We start from the raw sequence: 25708 nt of genomic DNA on the forward strand, positions 1-25708 counted from the left end.
GGTCCCTTCACAGGGTAAATGGAATTGGTAGAAAACAGAATATGTTTACCTTGGACCTCTTAGAAAGGTGGATGAGAAATTTTTCATACTGTTCAATGGCAAAGATGAGATTAGGGATTGGCTTGGTTTCCCGAAGAGCTCTGGCCTACGGGGCAAAGAAGAGAAGACCACCTAAATTTTGGGTTCAAGGTGGGTTTTTTTTTTTTTTTAACATAAATTTATTTATTTTCGGCTTCGTTGGGTCTTTGTTGCTGCATGCAGGCTTCGTCTAGTTGTGGCAAAAGGGGGCTACTCTTCGTTGCAGTGTGCAGGCTTCTCATGGCGGAGGCTTCTCTCGTAGAGCACGGGCTCTACACGTGCGGGCTTCAGTAATTGTGGCGCACGGGCTTAGTTGCTCCACAGCATGTGGGATCTTCCCAGACCAGGGCTCGAACCCATGTCCCCTGCATTGGCAGGCGGATTCTTAACCACTGCGCCACCAGGGAAGTCCCTTCAAGGGTTCTTGAAGTCCTCTGAAGCTGTCTGTAGCAGAACTGCTCATGGCTTTGGGAGAAAGCTAGTCAGTCTTCCAATCAAATGCAATTTTACTTATATACCAGTAATTAAGATTTTTTTAACAGTTCACTCTCAGCAAAGGAGCTAAATGCTAATGGAGATCGCAATGAATCCTATTTATAATTCCTAAATATTTGTTATCTAGAAACTGGCTGAGGGATGGACCATTTGTAGATATTTGGTTGCCTGACTTGATATTCTCGTAACAATGAGCCCACTCTACACTACCTCTATTTCCTCTCTCTAGTCTACATATGAATTTTCATTGCTGGTCCCCTAAGTTTCCCCTCAACTTGAATTGTAACTTGTAGATCCTTCCATGTTTCTTATGTATATAGACATGTTTCTATATATATTTTTTTAAACTACAAATGAGGACATTGTTCTCATCTTTTTTTTTTTTTCTTTTTAACATTATCTTGGGAGAGAATCCTATATCTGAACATTTAGATTTGTATTTTTTTCACGTCTGCATAGTATTCTACAGTATAAATATACTATAAACCCATTTAGCCAGTCCTCTATTAGTGGGTATCTTAGTTTTCCCAATATTTCACTTTTACTTTACAACACTGCTAGGACTATTCTATACATAGGCCTTTACAATTTCTATATCCTAAAAATGGAATTGTTGCAGTAAAGAGTGTGTGTGTGTGAATGCATAGGTCTAAAATTGAGCAGTTACTGCCACACTGCCCCCGTGAGAGAGTACTGAATTCTCACCTTTGCCAGCAGTGCACTAGAGAACCCACTTCCCTGCACCCTCTCCAACTCTTTCACATCCTTTAGGGAGCACCTGTTGCACTCACTAACTTTTCTTAAAACCAGTTCCTTCACAATGGTTATCCTAAGCTATTTCTATTTTTAAAGAAAGAGCTCAAGATTTTCTGGTACTTCCTGAATAAAGTATGTTTTTTGGTTCAGAGGAAAAAGATGTTCCATCTGAACATAAAGTCCATGAGCTGAGAAGGAGCCATACACAAACATTTTCCCTCCAGCTTTACTGAGATATAATTCATATACCATACAATTTACCGATTTACATTGTACAGTTTAGTGTGTTTTTGTGTATTCACAGAGTTGTATAACCATCACCATAATCAATTTTAGAACATTTTCACCACCACCGCCCCCCCGATAATCCTACACCCATTTTAGCAGGCACCTTCCCAGTTTCTCCAACACCCCCCCTTCCCCCCACTCCCCAGTTCTAGGCAACCACTAATCTGTCTTTTTAGATTTGCCTTTTCTGGACATTTCATATAAATGGATTCATGTAGTCTTTTTCTGACTGGCTTCTTTCACTTAATATAATAATTTCAAGGTTCATCAGCAACCACATTTTTTTTTTTTTTTTTGGCCGTGCTGCGCGGCATGCGGGATCCCAGTTCCCTGACCAGGGATCAAACCCATGCCCCCCGCAGTGGAAGCTCGGAGTCCTAACCACTGGACTGCCAGGGAGGTCCCAGCAACCACATCTTGATCACTGTCAGCAGCTTACCATGGCTGTGGGCCCAGCAGCGGTTTTCTCCTTTTTCTTTTCTCCTGTATGTTTTAGGCTCTTACTATTCTTGTTCTAAAGAAACAGAAACAAATTCTGTCATTTCTGAAGATTGTTCTGTAGAGCTAGCAGGCTAGTGGTAAATTTCTAGTATGATGATTACAGTGGAGTATGGGGGAACTCTTAGGGGGACCAAGTCTGCGTGAAGAGATTATCCTGCAGCAGATGCCGGAAGGTGGGAAGCATTCTGGGACGCTTTATAATCCTCAGATATTTTTCTATTTTTTGTTGGGAGGTTTACCATCTTGCTCTTGGATACATCTAGCACATGGAAGTGAGGGCAGGACCAACCATTACTATAGCAGGGCAGCCAAGGGACTAGTGAGGCACAAAAGGACTGTCACGGTTAAGTAGGAATAGGTGTTTCCCAACTGGGAAGTTAGCTAAAAGGGTTGCATAAAGAAGAGGAAGCTGGAGAGGCTGTTCCCGGAGCAATGTATCTTACATGACAAGTGGTTACATGCTCCAGAAGGGTTTAAAGGTCACAGGAACACTTATTTCCCTATGTTGTACATAATTAGAGAATAAAGAGCTCCTGGAAAAAGGAAGAACCAATAAGGGAACCAAGAAGAACAGGATTCTGATAAGGCAGAAGAGAACTGAGACATGAGTCGGGAGAGACCACCCAAGTGTGAGGTACACAAACAGGAACCTTTTACCTGAAGGGGAGTTCTGTGCCCTCCACGAATGGAACATTACCACGTTCCATGTGACAAGGAAAAGAATTAAAAACAGAGACCTGCAAATGGAGACAAATTATACTACTGGAGCTATGTGAAAGGCGGGAGGCTTAGTCCACACGGCATGTTCTGGAAAATAAGAAAATGTAGGGATCCCAGAGATGCTGGTATGAAGAAACTTGTTTTTGGCCCTGGAAGGCAGGGTAGAGGGTGAAGACTTTTTAAGGGAGGGGCAGAGTAGCAGCCATAGATAGAACTCATGTGGACCAAATGGGAAGTGAGCCATCTTCCTAAAAGTTGTACCCAACATGGGACCTTGTTGGAACTCCCTAAATCAACCCCATCTACTGCCCATTTCTGCTGATTCAGGTAGGACTAAAATTGTAGCTGGAAGAGAAGCATCTTTTAAAGGTATATACAGTTCTGAGCAGGATGCTAACGGTTTTGGAGCAATGACTTTCATTGCTTTCTTCCCATTGAGATCCAAGGCTATGAGAAAAAGAAAGGGGCTATAAGAGAATAAACAGCTCTCTGAAAGATGCAGCAAATGCAATCCAGATTTCTAGATAGAAGTTGGAGTTAGTGGAACCATGGGCTCTTGCCCAAGGTCACTCATTAAGCACATCTCACAAAGAGAAAAATGTTTGCCTGTGGATCAGCTGACTTGTCAAGTAAGGCTTTAAGTCAAATATGAATCGAGAAGGGGGGAAATATCCAGGGAATACATAAACTGGTTTTTGTGTAGTGTAGAAAAAAAGATAGTCTAGAAGGTGCCTGGTGATAAGCAAAAGAAGAGCTTGAGAATGGGGTCAAACACAAAACCCCAAAACCTCCCAACATTTTACATGTCAATGAGTACCAAGTATGATTCTAGAGCAAGGGGTGACCAACTAAAACCCAGAGGCCCACTGCTTGTTTTTCAAAATAAAGTTTTATTAAACACAGCCAAGCTCATTCATTTGTGTATTGACTATGGCTGCTTTTATGCTACAACGGCAGAGTTTAGTTGTGACAGTGACTGTATGGTCTGTAAAACCTAAAAGCATTTACCATCTGGCCTTTTGCAGAAAATGTTTGCTGACCCCTGTTGTAGAGTCAAAGTACCTGGGTTCAAGTCTCAGCTTGGCCTCTTAACTAGCTGTTCTTGGTCTTTTTTTTTTTTAATTTTTTAAAAAATTAATTAACTTATTTATTCACCTATTTATTTGGCTGCGTTGGGTCTTTGTTGCTGCACACAGGCTTTCTCTAGTTGCGGCGAGTGGGGGCTACTCCTTGTCACAGTGTGCGGGCTTCTCATTGCAGTGGCTTCTCTTGTTGCAGAGCACGGGCTTAGTTGCGTTGGCAGGCAGATTCTTAACCACTGCGCCACCAGGGAAGTCCTGTTCTTGGTCTTTTTAATACCTAATATTACTATTTGGCAGAACGTTCCATAGAGTTCAGCTTGGGAAATGATGCTGTAAGGCCACGTTCATTTTATTAGAACAGCTAACATTAGAGAACACTTGCCTGGTGTTGTGTTAAGCACTTTCCATGCATCACCTCATTCATTCTCACTATGCCGCTACTTTACTTACATTCCCAAAGGATGCCCAAAGGCATGGATTTGGAATCACCCAGAAATAAACCAAGTCACTGAGCCCAAGCATGTTTGTTTCTCCCCTGCTCCAAGTGCACACGTATCAAATGCCTTTTCTCTCTAAATCAAACTTTTTTTTTTTTATATATAAAGATTTCCTTTCTGTAAAGACTTCAAACCTTGGCTTGTTCTCATATGGGCACCTTTGGCTTACTTTAAGTAGGGAAGAAACTTTATATACGCTTAGCTCAGGAGACCTAGCAGTCCCCTGGGAATATAAGGAGTCCTTTCTTACTTGAAGATGCATTTTGGTACAGACTCTGAATCACTTACCTGTATGTAAGAAATGAAAGAATAGCATAGCGGGGTCAGATGCGAACCTGACAGCTTCACCTGCAGCAAAGGAAAAGGAAATCAATGTAACTGTATGAATAAGATGCTTTCCCCATTCCTAGGAAAGGCATTCTCAGCTCACCAGCTTTTCCATATTTTTCGGAATTCCTCTGGAGTGCTGACACACCTGGAGATACTAACAAAAGATTCCAAGATTTAGCATGCCTTCCTATATAAATGTCCCATGAAACTACAGGTAGTGACTCAGTGAGCAAATGGAGTATGACTTATTGCTCTGACTGGAGAGGGAAAAGAAAGTAAGCTACCATATTCATGGAGAATCCAAGACTCAAGGCTTCCTTTTTCCCCTCCTCTAAGCTCCAAAGCTTCCCAGACAGCAGGCAATAAAGGGTTTCTGTTTCTGACTTGTTCCGTTTATTGCTTTAAAAATCCTTCAGGCTGGTAGTCCCTGCATCTAGAAAACCAATGACTTTGCTGTTTTTGCTTTAGAAAAAGCCAATAAAGATTAGAGGTTCTCAGTATTTCTACCACAGAAGCTTAGTAGCCATACCTTGTAGCCAGAGCTGCACGTTCTCAGAAATGGCCACACTGCTGTTTGGGTACATGGTGTGAGGTGGTCTACTATCTTTCTTGGGTTGTCTGTGCCTTTCTAAGTATTTAATATGGGTCGTTGCTAGAATCAGAACTAAATTACCTAGTTCTTATCACTCTCTGAATGTCTGCTGAGAATCAAAATATTGCAAGTACAAAAAGAGTTTCTTGTTAACAGATACTAAGAAGCATTAACTTAAACCCAGGGCAAGTTATGCCTTTTATTTTTTAAAAATAAACTTATTCCCTACCCTAGTACCTGACCTGTGAGGCATTTAACACCCACTTGTTAAAGGAACAAACACCTTTTCAGTGCCCAGACTGGTCTGAAATAGTCTAATTTTTTGTGCAGTTGGAATCAGATTAAGTTCTATAGCTATAGTTTAGACTGAGTCCTAGAAGGTATTTGAAGAGGCATTTACTCTCCATCAGGTGCTACATTCTCATATGCTAAAGAAATAAGGGCCTCTAAAAACAGATTTAGAATTATGCCTCAACCGTTATTTCCGGGCCTGTGGAGACGGCTGCCACCTACTGATCAAACCATCATTTGCAAAGATGTAGTCAAGAGCTCTCTGCACAGGGGCGTTCTGCAGCAGGGGGTAATGTCCTGGCTGGGTGGGACAGAATGATAGTAGTGATTGTCTCTCCAATACTCACATATCTGACAAGTGCTGTAAGAATGGTGTACATTTTGCAAAGGTCCTTTAATAAGGTGTCCACACAGCTGCCTGACGGCAGGGCTGTCTGCACCAGCTCGTGGAAAAATGTAAGCAGAGTTCCCAATTGTATGATGATGGCTTTCTCAATGGGATGATTTGGTAGGGTTGCCTGAGAAGAGGCTTCTTCTGAAAGGAAAGGAAACTGGCATATTCAAACCCAACTGACCTTATTTTCTAGTTCAAGTGAAAGAGATTTAGAAACCAACGAAACATTAACTAGGAAGTCTGTAGGGAAAATGAGCATGTATTTAATTCATCATGCAAAATACATTAATAATCATGCTGTCATAAGGCACACTACCTTCTACTTCCTTCATTACTTTGAAAATCTAGCACAAACAAACAGAGCTCAGGGTATCTGCTTTTATGCAGTCCTCCAATTCAGATTTTAGTTAACTTACCTGGTATGATTTCTTGGCTCACTTGTCCCTTAAGCTTGGTGATTAGCCAGTCCACTTCTTCTAGGACCTTCTCAGCCTGACTCAGAAGAAGTAACTGTGAAAGAAAAGAATGCCTGGCATGGCTCACTGCACACAGCTGCTGGTGTAATATGATAACCATGGCCACCTGCGGGTGGGTTACAGGCCTCAGGACGCGAGCCACTATAATTCACTCTTCACAGGGAATAAAATGGAAGGTATGGGGCTTCCCTGGTGGCGCAGTGGTTGGGGGTCTGCCTGCTGATGCAGGGGGCGTGGGTTTGGGCCCTGGTCTGGGAGGATCCCGCGTGCCGCGGAGCGGCTGGGCCCGTGAGCCGCAGCTGTTGGGCCTGAGCATCTGGAGCCTCTGCTCCGCGGCGGGGTGGGCCGCAGTGGTGAGGGGCCCGCGCACCGCAATGGAGGGTGGCCCCCGCTCGCCGCAGCTGGAGAGGGCCCTCACACAGAGGCGGGGACCCGACACAGCCAAAAATAAACATAATAAATAAAAAATTTAAAAAAAAAAAAAAAAAAAGGAAGGTATGACAAGGCTATTTCCCAAGGGTCGGGGATCAACACTTACACAGACAGTAGGGGCAGCTGTTCTCAAATTCACCATTGCAAAATGGTTTGTTTTCTCCACTTCTACATCCTGGGGAGGGAAAGAGAGGTGAGATATAATGACAGTAAGGCTGTTCCCCTGGCTTCTATCCCCAACTCAGGGTGTTGTATTAAAGGCTCACTATGGTACCTGGTCTATGTCTCCAATATGTCCATGGATATCCTGGGACAAGTCACGCAGCAGGGTCACAGGACTCTTACACAAAACATGGAGGCTGAAGAGCAAATTCATCAAGCCCTTGCAAAATGAGGCATCCTCTAGGAGTAGGAAGGAAAGAAAAGGTAAGTTATAATCCAAGTCAGTCCTTTGGGGGGTGTGGGGTGCCTAACTGGAACATGTAGCTCGTCATGTTTCAGGCACAATATCCCTGTGCTGCACACACTCCAATCAAGGCAGCTCTCCCACAAAGGTGCACTTCTATCCACGAGTCCAAACAGGGAGATGCTTCCCATTATTAGTCACCATCACTGCATAACTAGCACACCGGTCAAGAAACAGAACACTACCAGCACCCCAGAACTGCCCCCTCACCCCACCAAGGAAACTGTTATTCTGCCTTGTAACTGTAATCCAGTTTTGTCTGATTTTGAACTTTATCTAAATGGAATCGTACAGTAAGTACTCTTTTTTGTGTCTGTTGTCTTTTGTTGAATGTTATGTGTGTGAGATTCCTCCATGTTGTGTCACTGGAGTTTGTTCATTCTCATTACAGTATTCCACTATGTGTATACAGCACAATCCCTTGATCCATTCTACTGCTGATGAATGTTTGGGTTCGATTTTGCCTATCAGAATAGTGCTGCTGTGAGAATTCTTCCACCTATTTTTGCTGGGAGTGGAACTGCTGGATCATAAGCATATGTTTAATTTTAGTAGTTAGATATTGCTAAACAGTATTCCAGAGTGGTTATACCAACTTACAGCTCCAGCAGCAGCGAATGAGAGGTTCAACTGCTCTATATTCTTACCAACACTTGGTACTGGTATTGTGTGTGTTTTTTTCATTTTGGCCACTCTGGTGAATATGTAATTTTCTAAATGTTGTTTGGTGGTGATGATTTTATATAAAGCCTAAAAGGAAACATGTCAGGAAACTTACCCCAGCTGTTTTCCTTGCAAATCTTAGTTGTCCAGGATAACATCTGCACAAACTAGAGATCATTCAGATATTACAGAATCATGCCAAAAGACAGACCTAGGTGTTGTCAGACTAAAAGAGCCCTAGACCTTTCCAAGTCTAAGCAAATCACCTGCTAAAACACGTGCCTGGATCTAAAGTGGTAATCTACTAAAAATAGCATAAAAATAAGTCCAAAGTTATGAGAAGAATTATTGATACTTTTCTCAAATATAGCATATGACTCAATTTTCAATGCCCTCATTAAGGGCCAAAGGTCCTGGGGTCTGGGCTCTTACCCTTTGAGCTTCCTCTGCCCCTACCACCACGGTCTAGGGCTAAAGTACCCTTTTTCCTCTTCCCATGCCCCACACTCTCTGCATTTGAGGCATCTTTAAGGATAGTAAGCTAACAGAGGTGCAGGAGAGTAAGATCCTGGCCATAGTGATAGTCGAATTAGCTATTAGGAGCCAAGAGGCCACAGGAGGTTGAAAGGGAGGAGGGATTAAAAAAAAAAGAAGAAGAAAAAGAAAAGAGGCCAAAAAACAGAGTTCGGGGAAGCTTAAGGTCTTGGGATAGTAGGTCCTATGTTTCCAGATACACACTCAGCTTTCTGCTTCAGCAGTTGTTTGGGATAGGCTTTCAGCCACAAAGGCACTGAAATGCAGTGATACTTAAGAGTAAAACGATGAGTAAGAATCTAGTTTTTGATCTGTTGGGGAAAAAGATCAATTTAGAGGCTAACTGAAAGTTCTCGGCGAACTGATACAAAAAGGGTTTCCAGAATACAGTGATTACTGTAGAATACTGATTTCCAGAATACAGTATTAAATGCAACAAATAAATAAAGCAGGATGCTGAACAAGCTTTTGTGTGAAAAGGGTAGGGTCAGGAATAAGAATCTATATTCATATTGCTCTACAGGAATAAAAAACTCTTTACATAAGAAACTAAAAGAAGATATTTACTTACTGGGGAGAAGAAGAACTGAACAGATGGAGGACATGGATAGAAGGGAGACCATTTCCTGTAAATCTTTTTATAATTTTTGGTTTTCAAATCATAGAACTTTATTACCCATTCAAAATTAAATTAAAAAATTTTAAACAGACTACCTGAAGTTACGAGGGGGTGCGTGATGAAAATTAAATTAAAAAAATTTCCTGTTTATATTAGCCTTTCCACATCTATTTATTTTCCCTCAGATGTCACCATGTTCCAATTCTCTGTCTGTGTTTCTTTCCTAATCCTGGGCTCCTTGCAGCAAAAGTAGCAATACGAAAGAATGAAGCTGAAAGTAAAGTGCAGAGATGCATTGTTTTGATCTAGGATGACATAAGTAACAAAAGGGATTTTCTTTGGGCTACCTGGAACTAGGACAACAGGAAAATCAAGTCTGCTTTTCAGTGCTCAAACACCATAACACACAGGGCTATGGTCTGGCTAGCTCTTCCTAAAGCAAGGCCTTACACAAGAAGGCTTGCATCTCAGCACTCCAACTTGTCTCCTCACAGATCAGGAAGGAGGTCTGGTAGAACCACACAGCCCTAGGCTCTCAAGCACTCTCTTTATCATCCTCTAGGGAAATCACTCCTGAATGGAACAGACCCACAAAATGTGGCACTTCTCTTATTCTATATGTGTGAATGCTCACGTGGGTACATACATTCTTCGTGTATGTGTGCAGACCCATACACATATACCTAAAACCTATCTAGGCAGAACTGATTCTGTTTTAGGACTATGATCATGCTTTCTGACTTATCACCTTTTGTTGAATCTCCCCCAAACTCAGTACCAGCTAACCTTGATGACAAAGTTAACTGCTGAATGGCAGCTACCTTCTTGATAATTAACATACTTTCATTTTAGAAAAGAACAGAAAACACCAAGAGTGGGGAAAAGCCCACATTAAGAAGGCTGAACACAGATAAACAAGATTTTTTTCTGTAGTGCTCACTGTTTACCCTTGACAGTGGCCAAACAAACAAAAGCAGTAATTATAACATGGTAGAAACACTATGTAGCGAAAGGTACATCTTATAGATCTTATATTAATTCAGAAGCATAATTGAATATATTATTTTAAATAAGCCAGATTTCAAGCAGACATTTAGATATACACTTCAGGACATAATACTCCTTGCCTTCTGAGGGATGCTAAGTGGGAGTGAATGAGTGGTACTCATACCTGAGTGGAGGAGGGCTCCAGTAGCTTGGACAAGTTGGAGAGAACAGTGACAAGCAGGAGGGCTTCTTTGCTATTAAAGTCTTCTTCTTGGCTGCTAAGTATATTCAACAAGGACCTCTGAGAAAGTAAAAGTATACACAGAAACATTAGCAGACATGTTACTAGCAGGGAGAAGAGACATCTACCCGGAGATTCCTAAGGCTGGGACAGAAAGGATTCAAAAACACCAAAAATCCAAGAGGATAAAAGCTGAAAATAAACCTGGATTGAATAGGTGGTTTCCTACCCTGTTTCTGATCGTAGGTCTAAGTGTTCTCTTGAGAACTATGGACTCCTTCTCCAACCCCCTGCCAAATGTACATCAGGAATGAATTGTGCACCCAGTTTTTTTTTCTCTTTGTTTTGGCCATGCCACACAGCTTACGGGATCTTAGTTCTTTGACCAGGGATTGAACCCGGGCCCATGGCAGTGAAAGCACTGAGTCCTATCCACTGCACCGCCAGGGAATTCCCGTGCACCCAGTTTTGGGTGGTTTGCAACTCCCTGAAGCCCATCCGCCGACCTCAGGGCTAGACCACGCCCCAATGCTGGTATTCCCTACACACCTTCCCTGTTTTCCTTTTCTCTGTTTCTCTCTCACCACCTGAAACACTGTATTTTGTCTGTTAGTCTCTTCCCACTACAATGTAAGCTCTGTGAGGGTAGGGTTTTGTCTCTTTTATCCCTTGCTATATCTTCAGCACCTGGAACAGTCCCTGGCATATAATAGGAACTTTAAAATTATTTATTAAAGAAGTCCTCTGTGATAAAAGATCCTGATATTGTGACAACTAGTGGTTAGAAACTAATAGGAGGGACTTCCCTGGTGGCGCAGTGGTTAGGAGTCTGCCTGCCAATGCAGGGGACACGGGTTCGAGCCCTGGTCCAGGATGATCCCACATGCCGCAGAGCAGCTAGGCCCCCGAGCCACAACTACTGAGCTTGTGCTCTAGAGCCTGTGAGCCACAACTACCGAAGCCCGCGCACCTAGAGCCCACGCTCCGCAGCAAAGAGAAGCCACCACAATGAGAGGCCCGTGCACCGCGACGAAGAGTAGCCCCCAAGCTCTGCAACTAGAGAAAGCCCGTGGGCAGCAAAGAAGACCCAATGCAGCCATAAATAAATAAATAAATAAATTAATTAATTTAAAAAAAAGAAGCTAATAGGCTTCACTGTCCAGTTTTTATGCAATCTGACAGACAAAGACAAATTATATTTGCATGCATTAATGGGCTCCTGGCTATCTCTCTGTATCAGCTCAAACAGTGATTCTTAGAGGCAATGATTCCTGCAGGTTGGGGTGGCTTAAATACACATCCTTCCTAGAATCCTCTTAAATGCATTCTCTCTCATTCTAAGAGCTTTGTCTTGTTGCTTGAATGATGACCCAGAAGAAATTCCTGTTCTGCTTGCTCACTGTCTGCCCATTCTCACCAGCTGGCCCTGCTAACAGTCCCTTTCCAAGGACCCTCACAAAGTACTGCAGTTTCCCAGGCTTCTCACCTGAAACTGCCGGATCTGGAATGCTGCTCTTTGAGTGACACTGACTTCCACCTCTTCTTCCTCATCTGTGGCATCTAGGAAAGGAAAAGAACTCTACCTTCTTTGAAATGGGCTTGGGCTTTTTTTTTGCCTTTTCATACTAAAATTTTAGGAAGCCAAAAAAGTCTGGAGGCAGATTTAATTATATTCCTAACATTCTGCAATTTCTTAATACTATATTCCATTTTCCAGTCGCTGTTTGCGGATAAATGTAATCCAGTAAGTGCCAATTCTGAATCCACTAGATGTCACTCCTTAGCAACATTAGGACTTCTCAGGTGTCCTCTGGTAGGTTAACAACTAGAATCAAGAGGTTTGGTTAAGAAAGACAAACTCAGGGCTTCCTTGGTGGCGCAGTGGTTAAGAATCCGCCTGCCAATGCAGGGGACACGGGTTCGAGCCCTGGTCCGGGAAGATCCCACATGCCGTGGAGCAACTAAGCCCGTGCGCCACAACTACTGAAGACCGCACGCCTAGAGCCTGTGCTCTGCAACAAGAGAAGCCACCACAATGAGAAGCCTGTGCCCCGCAACAAAGAGTAGCCCCCGCTCACTGCAACTAGAGAAAGCCCGCGTGCAGCAGCGATGACCCAATGCAGCCAAAAAAATTAAATAAATGAATAAAAAAAAAAAAAAAAAAAGACAAACTCAGAGAGAGCCAATTTATCAGAATTGAAATGCCCACCCAGAGCCCTGAGAAACTGATGAATCTTGGGCTGGTAGAACTGTTGCACGGCACTGAATATTTTCTGCAAACCCTCCAAGCACAGCAGCGAGATGTTCTTTCCTTTCTCTTTCTTTCCCGACTCTTCCACTGAAGTAGGGATTGAAGTGTATCTCCAAAGCAACACCCTAGGGAAAAGTGATTTTATTTTCAAAGTCAGGTTCACTAAGGTACAATTTACATACAGTAAAATTCCCATCCTATAGATGTATAGTTCTATGTATTCTGACTAACTTACACAGTTGTGTACTCAGCCCCACAATCAAGATATTTCCATCACCCTAAAAGTTTCCATGTGCTCCTTTGTAGTCAATTATTTCTCCTTGATTTTGTAAGCAACCACTGGTCTGTTTCCTGTCCCAGTGATTTTACTATTTACAAACTATCATATAAAAATGGTATCATTCAGGGAGCTTCCCTGGTGGCGCAGTGGTTGAGAATCTGCCTGCCAATGCAGGGGACACGGGTTCGAGCCCTGGTCTGGGAAGATCCCACATGCCACGGAGCAACTAGGCCCGTGAGCCACAATTACTGAGCCTGCGCGTCTGGAGCCTGTGCTCCACAACAAGAGAGGCCGCGATAATGAGAGGCCCGCGCACCGCGATGAAGAGTGGCCCCCACTTGCCGCAACTTGAGAAAGCCCTTGCACAGAAACGAAGACCCAACACAGCCATAAATAAATAAAATAAATAAACCCAAAGTTAAAAAAAAAAAAAGTAAAAATGGTATCATTCATTATGCAGCCTTTAGAATCTGCCTTTGCTAACAGCATATGCTTTTGAGATTCACCTATGTTGCTGCATGTATTGGTAGTTTGTCCCATTTTATTGCTGAGTAGTACTCCAGGGTATGGATGTACCACAGCTTATCCATTCACCAATTTATCCATCCATCTATTGACAGACTTTTAGGTTGTTTCCAGATTTTGCTGTTACAGATAAAGCTGCCGTATACAAACCTTTATATGAACATCTACTTTTGTTTCTTTTGGGTAAATATCTAAGAGTGGGGTGGGAATATCATATGGTAGGTATGTGCTTAACTTTTTTAAGAAACCGCCAAACTATTTTCCAAAGTGGCTGCACCATTTTACATTTCTGTCAACAGTGTATAAGAGTTCAAATTCTTCCACATCCATGACAACACTCTAGTATGGTCAATCTAAACTTCTAGGCATTCTAACAGGTGTTTACTGATATCTCACTGTGATTTTAATTTGCATTTACCTAGTGTTTAATTATGTTGACCATCCTTTTGGGTTCTTATTTGCCATCTATACATCTTCTTTGGTAAAGTGTCTGTTCAAGTATTTTACCCATTTTGCAATTTGATTGTTTTCTTAACAAGTTTAAGAGTTCTTTATATACTCTGGTTACCAGTCCATCATCAGACATGTGTTTTGCAAATATTTTCTCCTCATCTGTGGCTTGTCTTTTCATTTCCTTAAGAGTGTTTTTCAAAGAACAGAGTTAAGTTTTTAAAAAATATCGACTGTGCTTCTGGTATTTCATCTAAGAAATTTTTACCTAAAACAAGGTTGCAAAGCCCTTTCTGTCTTCTTCTAGATGTTTTACAATATTTGGTTTTACATTTATGTCTCTGATCCATTTCAAGTCAACTTTTTGTATATAACATGAGGAATGGATAAAAGATTCATTTTTTCACATATTCATGTCCAACTGTTCCAAAACTACTTGTTGAAAAGACTTTTCTTTCTCCATTGCATTACCTTGGCACCTTTGTCGAAAGTCAAGACCACACTTGTGTGGATCAATTCTGAACCATCTATTTCTGTTCCATTGATTCTGGCAATACCACACTACCTTAAACACAGCAACTTTATAGTAAGACTTGAAATCACGTAGTGGGAGTCCTCTAACTTTGTTGTTTTATTTCACATTTGTTTTAGTTACTTTAGGTCCTTTACTTTTCCATATAAGTTTTAGAATAAACTTGTCAATTCCTACAATAAAGCCTGATAGGATTTTGATTGGTATTGTGTTGAATCTATGGATTAATTTGGGAAGAATTCACACCTTGACACACTGAATCTTCCAATCCCTGGACACTGTATATCTTTCCATTTACTTGGGACTTCTTTGATTTCTCTCATTAATGTTTTATAGTTTTCATCACATCAATCTTGCATGTTTGTGAAATTTATCACTAAGTAGTTTTCATTTTGTGACACTACAGTAAATGGTACTGTTTTTAAAATTTTAATTTCCAGTTGTTCACCACTAGTATGTACACAAAAATACAGTTTTTGAAAAAACTGACCTTGAATCCTGCAACCTTATTAAACTTACTTAATAGATCTAGTGGCTTTCAAAAAAATTCTTTGGAAATTTTTATGTAGACAATTATGTCTATAAAGACAGTGTTATTCTTTCCTTTTCAATCTGATGTCTTTTCTTTTTCCTGTCTTACTGCACTGACTAGGACCTCCAGTATGATTTTGAATAGTAGTGGTGAAAGCACATGGGGGAAAGCATTGAGTCTTTCTTCATTAAGTATGTTCTTAACTATAGGGTTTTTGTGGATATCCTTTATTAGATTGAGAAAATTCTTTCATTCCTGGTTTCCCAAGAGATTTTATCATGGTTTATGTTGAATTCTGATTGCCTGCATCTACTGGGATGAACATATGGTTTTTTCTTTAGTCTGTTGACATGGTGAATTACACTGATTGATTTACAAATTTTGAGCCAACCTTGCATCCTGGGAAAAATTCCACTTAAATGATATGTTATTCTTCTTATAAACTGTTGGGATGAATTTGCTAATTTTTTTACATCTATATTCATGAGAGAATTTGGTCTGTACTTTTCTTATTAATGTCTTTGGCTGGACTTGGTATCAGGGTAATTTACACTGGCCTTATAAAACGAGTTGGGACATGTTCCCTCCTCCATTTTCTGGAAGAGTCTGCATAAATTGGTATTACTTCCTAAAATGTTTGGTAGAATTCAACAGTGGAGACATGTAGGTCTGGAGTTTTTGTTGAGGGAAAATTTTGAATCACAAATGCAATTTCTTTAATAGAGATAGGATTACTCAGGTTACCTATTTCTTCTTGAGTGAGCTTTAAAGAAATTTGTGCATTTAAGTTATGAAGTTTATTGGCATAAAGTTAACATTCTGTTATGAATTTTTAATATGTGTAGAATCAGTAGTGATGTCTCCTCTTCCTCATATACCTGATATTTGTAACTTGTGTCTTCTCTCTTTTCCTGGTCAGTCTGGCTAAAGTTTATTGAATTTATTGATCTCAACTAGATTTTGGTCTCATTTTCTCTATTGCTTTTGCTGTTTTTCCTTTCTTTTTTTAAAAAGATTTATTTATTTATTTGGCTGCGTTGGGTCTTAGTTACGGCACGCAGGAGCTTTGTTGCAGCATGTGGAATCTTTCATTGCGGCACATGGGCTTCTCTCTAGTTGTGGCACGTGGGCTCAGTAGTTACAGCGCAGGCTTAGTTGCCCTGAGGCATGTGGGATCTTCGTTCCCCAACCAGGGATCAAACCTGTGTCCCCTGCATTAGAAGGCGGATTCTTAACCACTGGACAACTAGGGAAGTCCCCTGTTTTTATTTTCAATGATTCTACTTTTGTCTTTATTATTTCCTTCCTTTTGCTCACTTGCATTTTAACCTGCTCTTCTATTTTCTTAATGTAAAAGCCTACATTAGAGATTTCAGATTTCTTTCTAATATAAACACTGATTGTTCTAAATTTCTACCTAGGCACTGCTTTAGCTGGACCATACAAAATTTGACACGCTCAAATGTTCATTTTCATTCTATTAAGATATTTTAACATTTCTGACTTTCTCTTTGACTATGGGTTATTTAGAAATGCATTTAATTTCCAAATATATGGGGATTATCCACATATTTTTGTTACTGCTTTCTTGTTTAATTCTGTTGTGGTCAGAGAATATGCTGATTTCTCTTTTAAAAGTTTGTTTGTTTGTTTTATGGCCCAAAATATGGTCCATCTTGATGAATGTACCATATGCACATGAAAGGAATGTGTATTTTGAAACTTATTTAATGTTCTATAAATGTCAATTAAATCAAGCTGGATGATAGTGTTGTTCAAGTCTTCCACGTCCTCCCTGATTTTCTATCTACTTCTACTGATTACCAACAGAGGTAGACTATTATTTGTGTATTTCTCCTTCAGTTCTATCCATTTTTGCTTCAAGTATTTCGAAGCTCTGTTGTTAGGTACATATACATTTAAAATTGTTATGTCTACTTGATAAATTATTTAGTCATTATGTAATATCCCTCTTTATTCCTGGTAATAGAATAACATTTTATATGTGACTAACAATCCACACCAAAACATGACTAGGAAAAAAACCCCAATATAGTGACTGCACTTTCACCTTTAGGGCAATGCCCAACCTCAAACCCACCTTCATCCCCACCCCCAATTTCTTCTCTTGGAGACTCCACAGCAAGTGGAAACGGTTTCTAAGGGTGAGTGGGGCTTACCGAGTTATGTCACAGAGGTTCTGAAAGACCTTCTCTGGGTTCTGGCCATCAGGGCCACTCACATGCCCCATTTCCTTTAGCTGCTGTACCTTCTGCAGAGCCACACTCACTGCATAGCGCATAAACTCATTGCTGGACCTTAGAACAGACAGGCTCTCTTCATGACTTTGGGTACTGTCCCTAGAGAGAGAGAAAGAAAGATTCCTCTACAGCTATTGGGACCTGGAATTAGGTTTTCTAGGGACTGTTCAGGATAATAGTACCCAGCAAGCTCTAAATGACAGACTCTAGGCAGCCCATGCCAGAGTCACTGCCATGGCTGTCCTACAAATATCATTCTCAGTGTTACCTCACCTTCTCCCCCTCCCCCACTCCTTTAACTCTGATGAAATTTAAATGTCAGTCTTAGTTTTCTTTAGTGGTTTTTTGTTGTTGTTGTTCCTTTGTTTTTTTAATTCAGGTTTTTCTTTCTTCTTTTTTTATCTGTTAGCATGTTTGAGCTACTTAGGTTGATTTTCTTAGAACACATTGTTGGAATTCATCCTATTTTCTCATTCACTAGTCCACTGTTTCTGATTGTTCCTTTAATAATTCAAAGTATCTCTTTAATGCCTAGGTAGGATTGTTCTGCCTTCATTTCAAGAAAATTACAAACCTCCTACCTTACTTCTTACTGTATATGTGCTAAGAATTGTAAATGCAAGCTAGGTAATATCAGTGAGCCTGGGTAGGATTTTTAGCTTCGCCACACTGCTGTCTTTAAGCACTCTGTTAGAACCTTACCTGAAAAGAGCGGTGAGAAGATCAGACACAAATTTCATGGACAAAAAACTATCATTTGTTTTGTTGGCCATTTTAGTTTTGCCTTTACCAGCTTTTTCATTAAGGGTGTCAGAGAGTTCCTTGTAACACATAAATAAGCTCAGAACCTCCTCAAACTTATTCTTACTGTGTAAAAAGGAAAAAGAGACCACCAAGGACAAGCATCAGAATACTGTGGTTTACTTTCACATACAGTAATAAAGAAATCACAATGCTTCTTTAGAGGTCATATTTTAGACCCAACATTACAAATGAATGGATCTTCATTAACATAGCACTCCCAGGTCATACCAATCTGGGTTATTTCTTTTCTTCCCTTATTTATACCAGTCACTGCAGAGAATGAAAGTTCAATACTACCACCAATCAAAATTTCTCTGTTAAAATCAGGAGTTCTTATGTTCAGGGTCCGAGGAATTTTGAATACATTAAAGCCTGCTGGAGGGACAAAATTCACCAGCCTCTTTGGCATATGCTTTGGTGTTCCCTGGTAGAAAGAACATAGTTTGGTCTTAGGCTACATGTCCATTAATACATAATGTATGGTCTGTGGTCTGTTCATACCTAGCATATTGTTAGTGTTAAAAAAAAAAAAACGCACACACACACATAAAATGAACTACAAGTAGAGTCACAGCAATACCTTACCTGAAATTACTTATGGAGAAATTATATTCTATTAGAACCTCACAAACTCCCATAACAAGAGAAGCGCAGATATTGTTTTTGATGCCAATACCAGTGCTCTGAGAAAAATCTGATGATTTGTCCTAAAAGACAGAAGATAAAATTAATAAGCTATTAAAAACCTCCATTATTCAACACAGCTGAGACTTAGCAATTACCAGTTCAAAGTCCTCTAGTTCACTCTTAATCATTCTACTAGTAATAGACTCCAACATATCATCTAAGTCTTGGTAGAATCCCTCTTCTTCCTCCTCCTCTTCTTCCTGCTGTAGGGGCATCACTCTACTCTTATACCAGGCCAAACAGTGTTGAATACAACATAGCAGACAATCCTGCAGAAGAAAATAATAATTGAATATTCTTGTTAAAGGATAACCTATGAAGCTGTTGATAATCAACAAATAATCCTTATCTATAAGGCTAAAGTAAGTTATTCATTAGCAGCACAAGTTCAGTCAATCTGGATTAACAAAACCGGAAAAAAAATAATTGAACTAACAGAGGCATTGTTTTCTGGCCTCTCCCAAAGGCACTGGCTTCATAAGCAGCTGACACCTAAGAATGCAACAGATGTGCTGCCTCTGATCTGGTACAAACACCATGGAGCCAGGTTGTGAAATTAAATCCTCTCTAGCTCCTTTGAGTCCCAGAGGCTATTCTAAAGATAGGGGTTTATGTTGAGGGAATCTTTGGGAGACCAATCTTTAGCATCTCTGATCCAGGCTGAGGACATCTCAGTTATAAGTCACTTGGGATGAGAGAGTTTCAGTTTTTATCTTTTCTTCTCTTTCTGAGGCTAGACAACTAGAATAGAAAACCAACCTGTCCTAGCTCCTCTGAAGGTTCGACAGAATGCCAATTCTTAGCTCAGCCTAAATCATATACCCCAGACTAATGAAGCAGGTCCCCTGGGTTCATCTGCTTCTGGGCGACCTCCTTCTCTCCATTCTAAAGTATATTTATTTAGTATATGTAATCAAAGAGCCATAAACGGGAGATAAAATGCTCCTTGGGAGAAACAATGGATGCCTTGATTTAGTAAAGTGCTGACATGCAGATATCTTACCAAGAAAACCAAGGTGAAGATGGGTCAGAAAAGATAAGCAGTTAAGAGTAAAAATTCATTGGGAGTACCAGGAAGAGCGCTTCACAGGGGAAGGTATCTGTTTCTGAAGATCAACCATATCAACAGGGCTGATAGTTTTACTTAAGAGTAAAAATAATGGTTCTGGGAGGAGGGAAAAAAGTCTCACCAGTGGTTCCTGTAGAGAGATCTGATCTCCTTGGGTCAGAATACAAGCTTCTAATTTCAGAGGTGGCAGCATATCAGGTTCTGGCTCATAGACTTGTTTTAACTGTGTATAGTAAGGAAAAAGATACCATGGCTTATGAATGTTTTTCACTTTTTTAGCGGGTCAAGCTAATGGCACCTTTAATGCTTTCTAAGACATTATTTCCCAACTGTCCAAAGAACATTGCAGCAAAATTTGTGTTGCTTTGGCTCAACCATATCCTTTGCCCTTGCTTTAGGCACTGTACTAACTGAGATCTTCTCTCCTATTTCCACTTCATAACCTCTCCTATAAAACATCATACTCTCTCACACCAATTCCTAAATTTGTATAGGCAATCAGCATTTTCAGTATAGCTTGAAGGTTAAGAATATAGGCTCTACCTGTGCTCTAGAGCCTGGGAGCCACAACTACTGAGTCCACGTGCCACAACTACTGAAGCCCACAGGCCTAGAGCCCATGCTCCGCAACAAGAGAAGCCACCGCAATGAGAAGCTCGCTCACCGCAACAAAGAGTAGCCCCCCTCGCTGCAACTAGAGGAAGCCTGCGCACAGCAATGAAGACCCAACGCAGCCATAAAAAAAAAAAAAAAAAAAAAAGAATATAGGCTCTAGAGTCAGACTGGCTGAGTCTAAAATCCCAGTACCACCACTTATTAATTCAATAAAGGTATCCATGCCTTGGTTCCTCATCTGTGAAATGAGGATATTATTAATATAAATGTATAAATTCATATAAGGATTAAACATGCTAACACACGTAAGGAGCTTCAAATACTACTTGGCACATAACAGAGCTCAAAAAACTGTTAGTTAACTCAGCCATAAAAAAGAATGAAATAATGCCATTTACAGCAACAAAGATGGACCCAGAGATTATCATACTAAGTGAAGTAAGTCAGACTGAGAAAGACAAATACTATATGATATCACTTATATGTGGAATCTAAAATATGATACAAATGAAATTACTTACAAAACAAACAGACTCACAGATACAGAAAACAAACTTATGGCTACCAAAGGGGAAAGAGGGGGTATAAATTACGACTTTGGGATTAGCAAATATCAACTACTGTATATAAGATAAACAACAAGATCCTACTGTATAGCACAGGGAACTATACTGAATATCCTGTAATAAATCATAATGGAAAAGAATATGAAAAAGAATATATATATAACTGAATCACTTTGCTGTATACCAGAAACTAACACAACATTGTAAATCAACTATACTTCCATTAAAAAAAAAGTTAGTTATCATTTTTCTCTTTTTTAACTTTTGGAGTCTGTAGAATTTTACAGGTCCACATACTAACCTAAGTTGGGAAGCACTGGTCTATGCCTTCAGTCATAATTTGCAATGTTAAATGTGCAAATGTAGATGGACTGATCATTACAGTTTCACAGACACAATATAACAGGATACAGATTTTATATAGGATCAGGTCCAAGGCCCACTGAAAAGCTTCTGATGAATAGTATAGGACCTTCCAATAATTTCTCCACATCTAAGACCTTACTTTAAAAAGGAGCTTCTTTAGCAGAATTATCACAAAGCAACGGCATAAAAAGGAGGGAGAGGGAGAGAAAGAGCAGTTCCATTTATAGCAAAATGGTGGACTAGGGTTTAGAGAAATCCTCAAGGTAAAGAACGGTAAATAATATTGCATTAAAAATTTTATATAGACATATTTATTAAATAGATAGCTAAGAGGAAAGGAAAAGGAAAGTAAAAAGGAATCATGAAATTAAAGACAAGGCCTAGGGCCCTCATGGGGTGGAGGTTGGATCAGAAACCTTCACATAAAGCTTGAATTCTCAGAGGAGATATTCTTAGTGGATAAACCTAAAAAATAAATCCACCACATGGAGGAAGATGGTAGAGGGATATGTACCTGCCTAACTGACCCCTGACTTTAGGTGAAGGGGGAAAAATGTCTCTCCTGGGACTTTCTAACCACAAGCCAGTCTCCAAATGTAGATGGGGCTAGAATTCACACTACTTGTGTAGTCCGAAAAATCAAAAGCCAAAAATTTAGCTGAAAGTTTAAAGAAAGATAACATATAACTTTGAGAAAAGCTAAGCGAAAAAATGGAAAAAAGGAAATAGAGACAATTTCAAATTTTACATAAACTAGAAAAAGAGGGAACATCCCTAATCATTTTATTAAGCTCATACTAAACCAAGGAAGTTCAGTATGAGAAATGAAAATTACAGGCCATTCCCTCTTATAAACATATATGTAAAAGTCCTAAATGAATACCAAACTCAGTAGTGTATAAAAAAGGTAATATATCATCATCAATTTGAGTTCATCCCAGGAATGCAATTTTTTTTTTTGGCCGTGCCACACGGCAGGCAGGATCTTAGCTCCCTGATGACCAGGGATGGAATCCGCGCCCCCTGCCGTTGGAAGTGCGGAGTCTTAACCACTGGACTGCCAGGGAAGTCCCCCCGCCATGTTGTTTTAAAAGATTAAATAATATAATTCATCACAGTAATAGGTTAAAGGAGTAATCATAACGGTCATCTCAATAGATACAAAAATGTATTTGATAAAATTCAACATACATTCAAAAGTAAAACAACAGATCTGAAATGGCAGAGGAGAAAGTAAACTTGAAGATAGATTACGAGAAAATATCAAATCTGAAGAAAATAGTGTAAAAACACTGAGGAAAAATGAGCCAACTCTCAGAGATCTGTGGAACAGTATCAGGTATTCCAACATACATACCAATGAAGTCCCAGAAGGAAAGGAGAGAAAAGGGGGATAGAAAAAAATATTTGATGAAATAATCAGTGGACATTTCTCAAATTTGGTGACGAGCATCAACTTAGAGATCCAAAAAGCTTAATCAACTCCAAATAGGAGAAAAACATGCTTGGACTCTTGAGCTAGACGATCTGAGTTCAAATCCCAGCTCTGCCGCTAATTAACTGTGTGACCTTGGGCAAATTAAATTACTTAATCTCTCAGACCCTTAAAATATAAATCTGTAAAATGGAGATGACAGTTCTTATTTCACAGGGTTTTGTGAGGACTAAATGAGATCATCCACCATATAGTGCTGCATAAATTGCTTGGCCTTCTATAAGTGCTAAACATTAGGTACTGTTGTTATTACTATTAGTACATAATAGTATCTTGAACTCTCTCAATATATAAAAAGATTCATGTAATGAAATATTATTTAGCCATAAAAAGGAATGCAGCACTGATACATGCTACCACATGGATGACTCCTGAAAACATCATGTTAAGTGAAAGAAGTCAGTCACAAAAGACCACACACTGTATGAATCCATTTACATGAAATGTCCAGAATAGGCAAATCTATAGAGACAGAAAGAAGATAAGTGATTGCTTAGGGGTAGGAGGATAGGGGAAGGATGGGAGAATTAGAGGGTGGTAGCTAAATGGCGTAGGGTTTTTTTTCCTGAGGTGATAAAATGTTCTCAAATTGATTATCGTGATGGTTGCACAACTCTGCAAATATATGAGTTATATTTTTTTAAATGGGTGAACTGCATGGTATGTGAATTATATCACCACAAAACTGTTATTAAACTGTTATTAAAAAAAATTCAAATAAATGCTTAATGAATAAACGTTGAGTAAAAGGTCTTATTTACAGCAGATATTCTCCAGTTGAATTCTTCTCATCTTGATAATCCTCTGAAATATTTCATAATTTAAAGCTTTTTTTAAAACTGAGAAATACAGAAAATAACCTAATAGACACTCATGAATATGTCACTCAGATTTAACAAATGTCAATATTGTGCTATATTTTCTCCAAATCTCTCTTTTTCTTCTTTCAGAAATAAACATAATAGATAAAGCTGCTGATGGCCTCTATACAAATGGTTCTTCAGAACGTCCTTCTAACTTAGGATGTAGACTGTTAACTGAGAGGGATAACTGTCAGATAATGGCAATAAGTGGTGATTAAAATAAAACAACATGAAATAGCATCACATACCTCAGGCATGGTCACAATGTACCACTGCACTAGTTGGGAACTATTTCATATTTTGAAAATTATGAAGACTGTCAATCGCCTCTTAATGCCTTAGTATCTGTTCCCTTATATCCATAAAAATACATTTTACCTGTGAGAGCAGAGTTTGCATGATTGAATTAGCCAGCTGAGAATTTCTTCGAAGGACATCATAGAACCCCTAAAAGGAATCAAACAGAGGACAAATAAGCTCTTTGATGAATAAATGAACAACAATATCCTAACAGATTTAGGTCTATGATCCATTACAAGGTATTTTTTTTTTTTCCAGCATCTGTAAACTACATTCATAGAGTGCTTACTGGGCACATCAGATACAAAAGAGTTGGGACGGGGGCAGGTAAGAACTTAAGAAATTAAATATACACATTAATTTTACCACTAATTTAACTACTAGGGAAGTACAAATTTGTACAAGTTATACTTTATAGTGAAATTTTGATATCTGTCAAAAGGATAAGTTATACATACAATGCAGTAAAAAATGTTTTAAAATTGTGCTTAGTATCACAGAACTACCCCGAAATGGGTTGATAAAATGCCTATACAGCACTATACAGATATATTTCACATTAAAAATTGCTTGTAAAGTACAAATACTTTGACCCCATTGCTGAGAAATCTATGGCTGACAACTATGTGTGCAGTTCCTCTAAGAAACATCGCAGTATTTGTAGTCCATCTCTCCTTTAAACTCCACTTTATTTTTAGTTTCACTTCCTAACGAGTTCTCTTCAGAACCGTTTATATTTCTTTTGTCTGATCATCTTCTTTGAGTTTCCTGATTTCATTTTTTAAACAATTTATAGTTTCACGACTTGCTTTTAATCTCTCTTTAAGCTCTGCAATTTCAAAGTTTGTTTTTTTTCCCCACAGCTTCTAATTTTTCTCTGGTTTTCACTTCAAGTTCTGCAAATTCTGTTTCATGCTTATAGGCTCCTAAGGTAAGCTGACGAGATGTTGTTAATAATTGTAGCATCACTGCTGTTGGGTCTTGAAATATTTCATCATAGAACTCTGAAACCACTGTCTTTTTTCCCAGCATTGCATTGGTGTCTGATTGAAATAGCTTTAATAAATGATACAGGGTTACAGGTCTTTCATTAGGATCAATGAAAAATATTTTGATGATTATTTCGAATTCACCCCAACCTGTTTCAGTAATTTCATATGGAGGCTTAGTAACAACTCTTAAAGGATTGCCATAGCTTTCATGTAATTTAAATTGGATTTTCTTCACATATGCTGACATATCCTCATTTCTGTATGGTTTTACATATACTGTCCACTGATGGGTGTGCCCATCCTCTTCTCTTTTCTTTCCACAATATGGAGCAACATTACCATAAACTATTGGTTTAACGACAGTAACCCCCTTCACTCTCCCGCCGGAGTCAGGCTCAAATTCGGCCATTCTCTTGAACATACTGTCCTACAGAAGAAGCCGCGACTGTCAGGGAAAGAGACTGGGGCCAGCGGACTCGCCGCTCCGCTCCTCCCGCGCAGGCCCAAGGAGGAGGGTTTCTGGCCGAAGGAAGACGAGTCAGCAGTGCTCAGTGTGCTGAGGACTCGCCAACGCCTCATGGCAGAGGGCGTCGCGGAAGCCCATTCAGCCCCACGCGGGAGGAGAGCAGGACGGGAAGGGTGGCAGTTACAAGATAATTTTTAAAATTTGGAGGTAGA

General features: G+C 39.7%; 1 protein-coding gene and 1 pseudogene across 2 annotated transcripts in view; both read right to left on the bottom strand.

Annotated features, from left to right (window-relative positions):
- Positions 1–25708, bottom strand: part of FANCI (FA complementation group I) — a 77871-nt gene that overhangs the window by 1416 nt on the left and 50747 nt on the right. Inside the window, exons 19-36 of one of the 2 annotated variants that reach the window (XM_028161894.2) lie at positions 24117–24185; positions 19955–20056; positions 18860–19033; positions 18663–18784; positions 17976–18140; positions 17193–17372; positions 12652–12818; positions 11929–12002; positions 10386–10502; positions 8177–8228; positions 7207–7334; positions 7039–7107; positions 6441–6534; positions 5978–6162; positions 4848–4901; positions 4706–4765; positions 2057–2131; positions 50–145 (exon numbers count right to left, since the gene is read on the bottom strand). In XM_028161894.2, the coding sequence (XP_028017695.2) occupies positions 50–145; positions 2057–2131; positions 4706–4765; positions 4848–4901; positions 5978–6162; positions 6441–6534; positions 7039–7107; positions 7207–7334; positions 8177–8228; positions 10386–10502; positions 11929–12002; positions 12652–12818; positions 17193–17372; positions 17976–18140; positions 18663–18784; positions 18860–19033; positions 19955–20056; positions 24117–24185 (1983 nt within the window). Of the gene's footprint in view, positions 1–49; positions 146–2056; positions 2132–4705; positions 4766–4847; positions 4902–5977; positions 6166–6440; positions 6535–7038; positions 7108–7206; positions 7335–8176; positions 8229–10385; positions 10503–11928; positions 12003–12651; positions 12819–17192; positions 17373–17975; positions 18141–18662; positions 18785–18859; positions 19034–19954; positions 20057–24116; positions 24186–25708 lie in introns of both variants that reach the window. The other variant, XM_007194347.3, reaches the window with a different exon arrangement.
- On the bottom strand, positions 24696–25452 carry LOC103006758 (YEATS domain-containing protein 4-like; annotated as a pseudogene).

Source organism: Balaenoptera acutorostrata, chromosome 3, assembly GCF_949987535.1.
Source record: "Balaenoptera acutorostrata chromosome 3, mBalAcu1.1, whole genome shotgun sequence".
Taxonomy (NCBI): Eukaryota; Metazoa; Chordata; class Mammalia; order Artiodactyla; family Balaenopteridae; genus Balaenoptera; species Balaenoptera acutorostrata.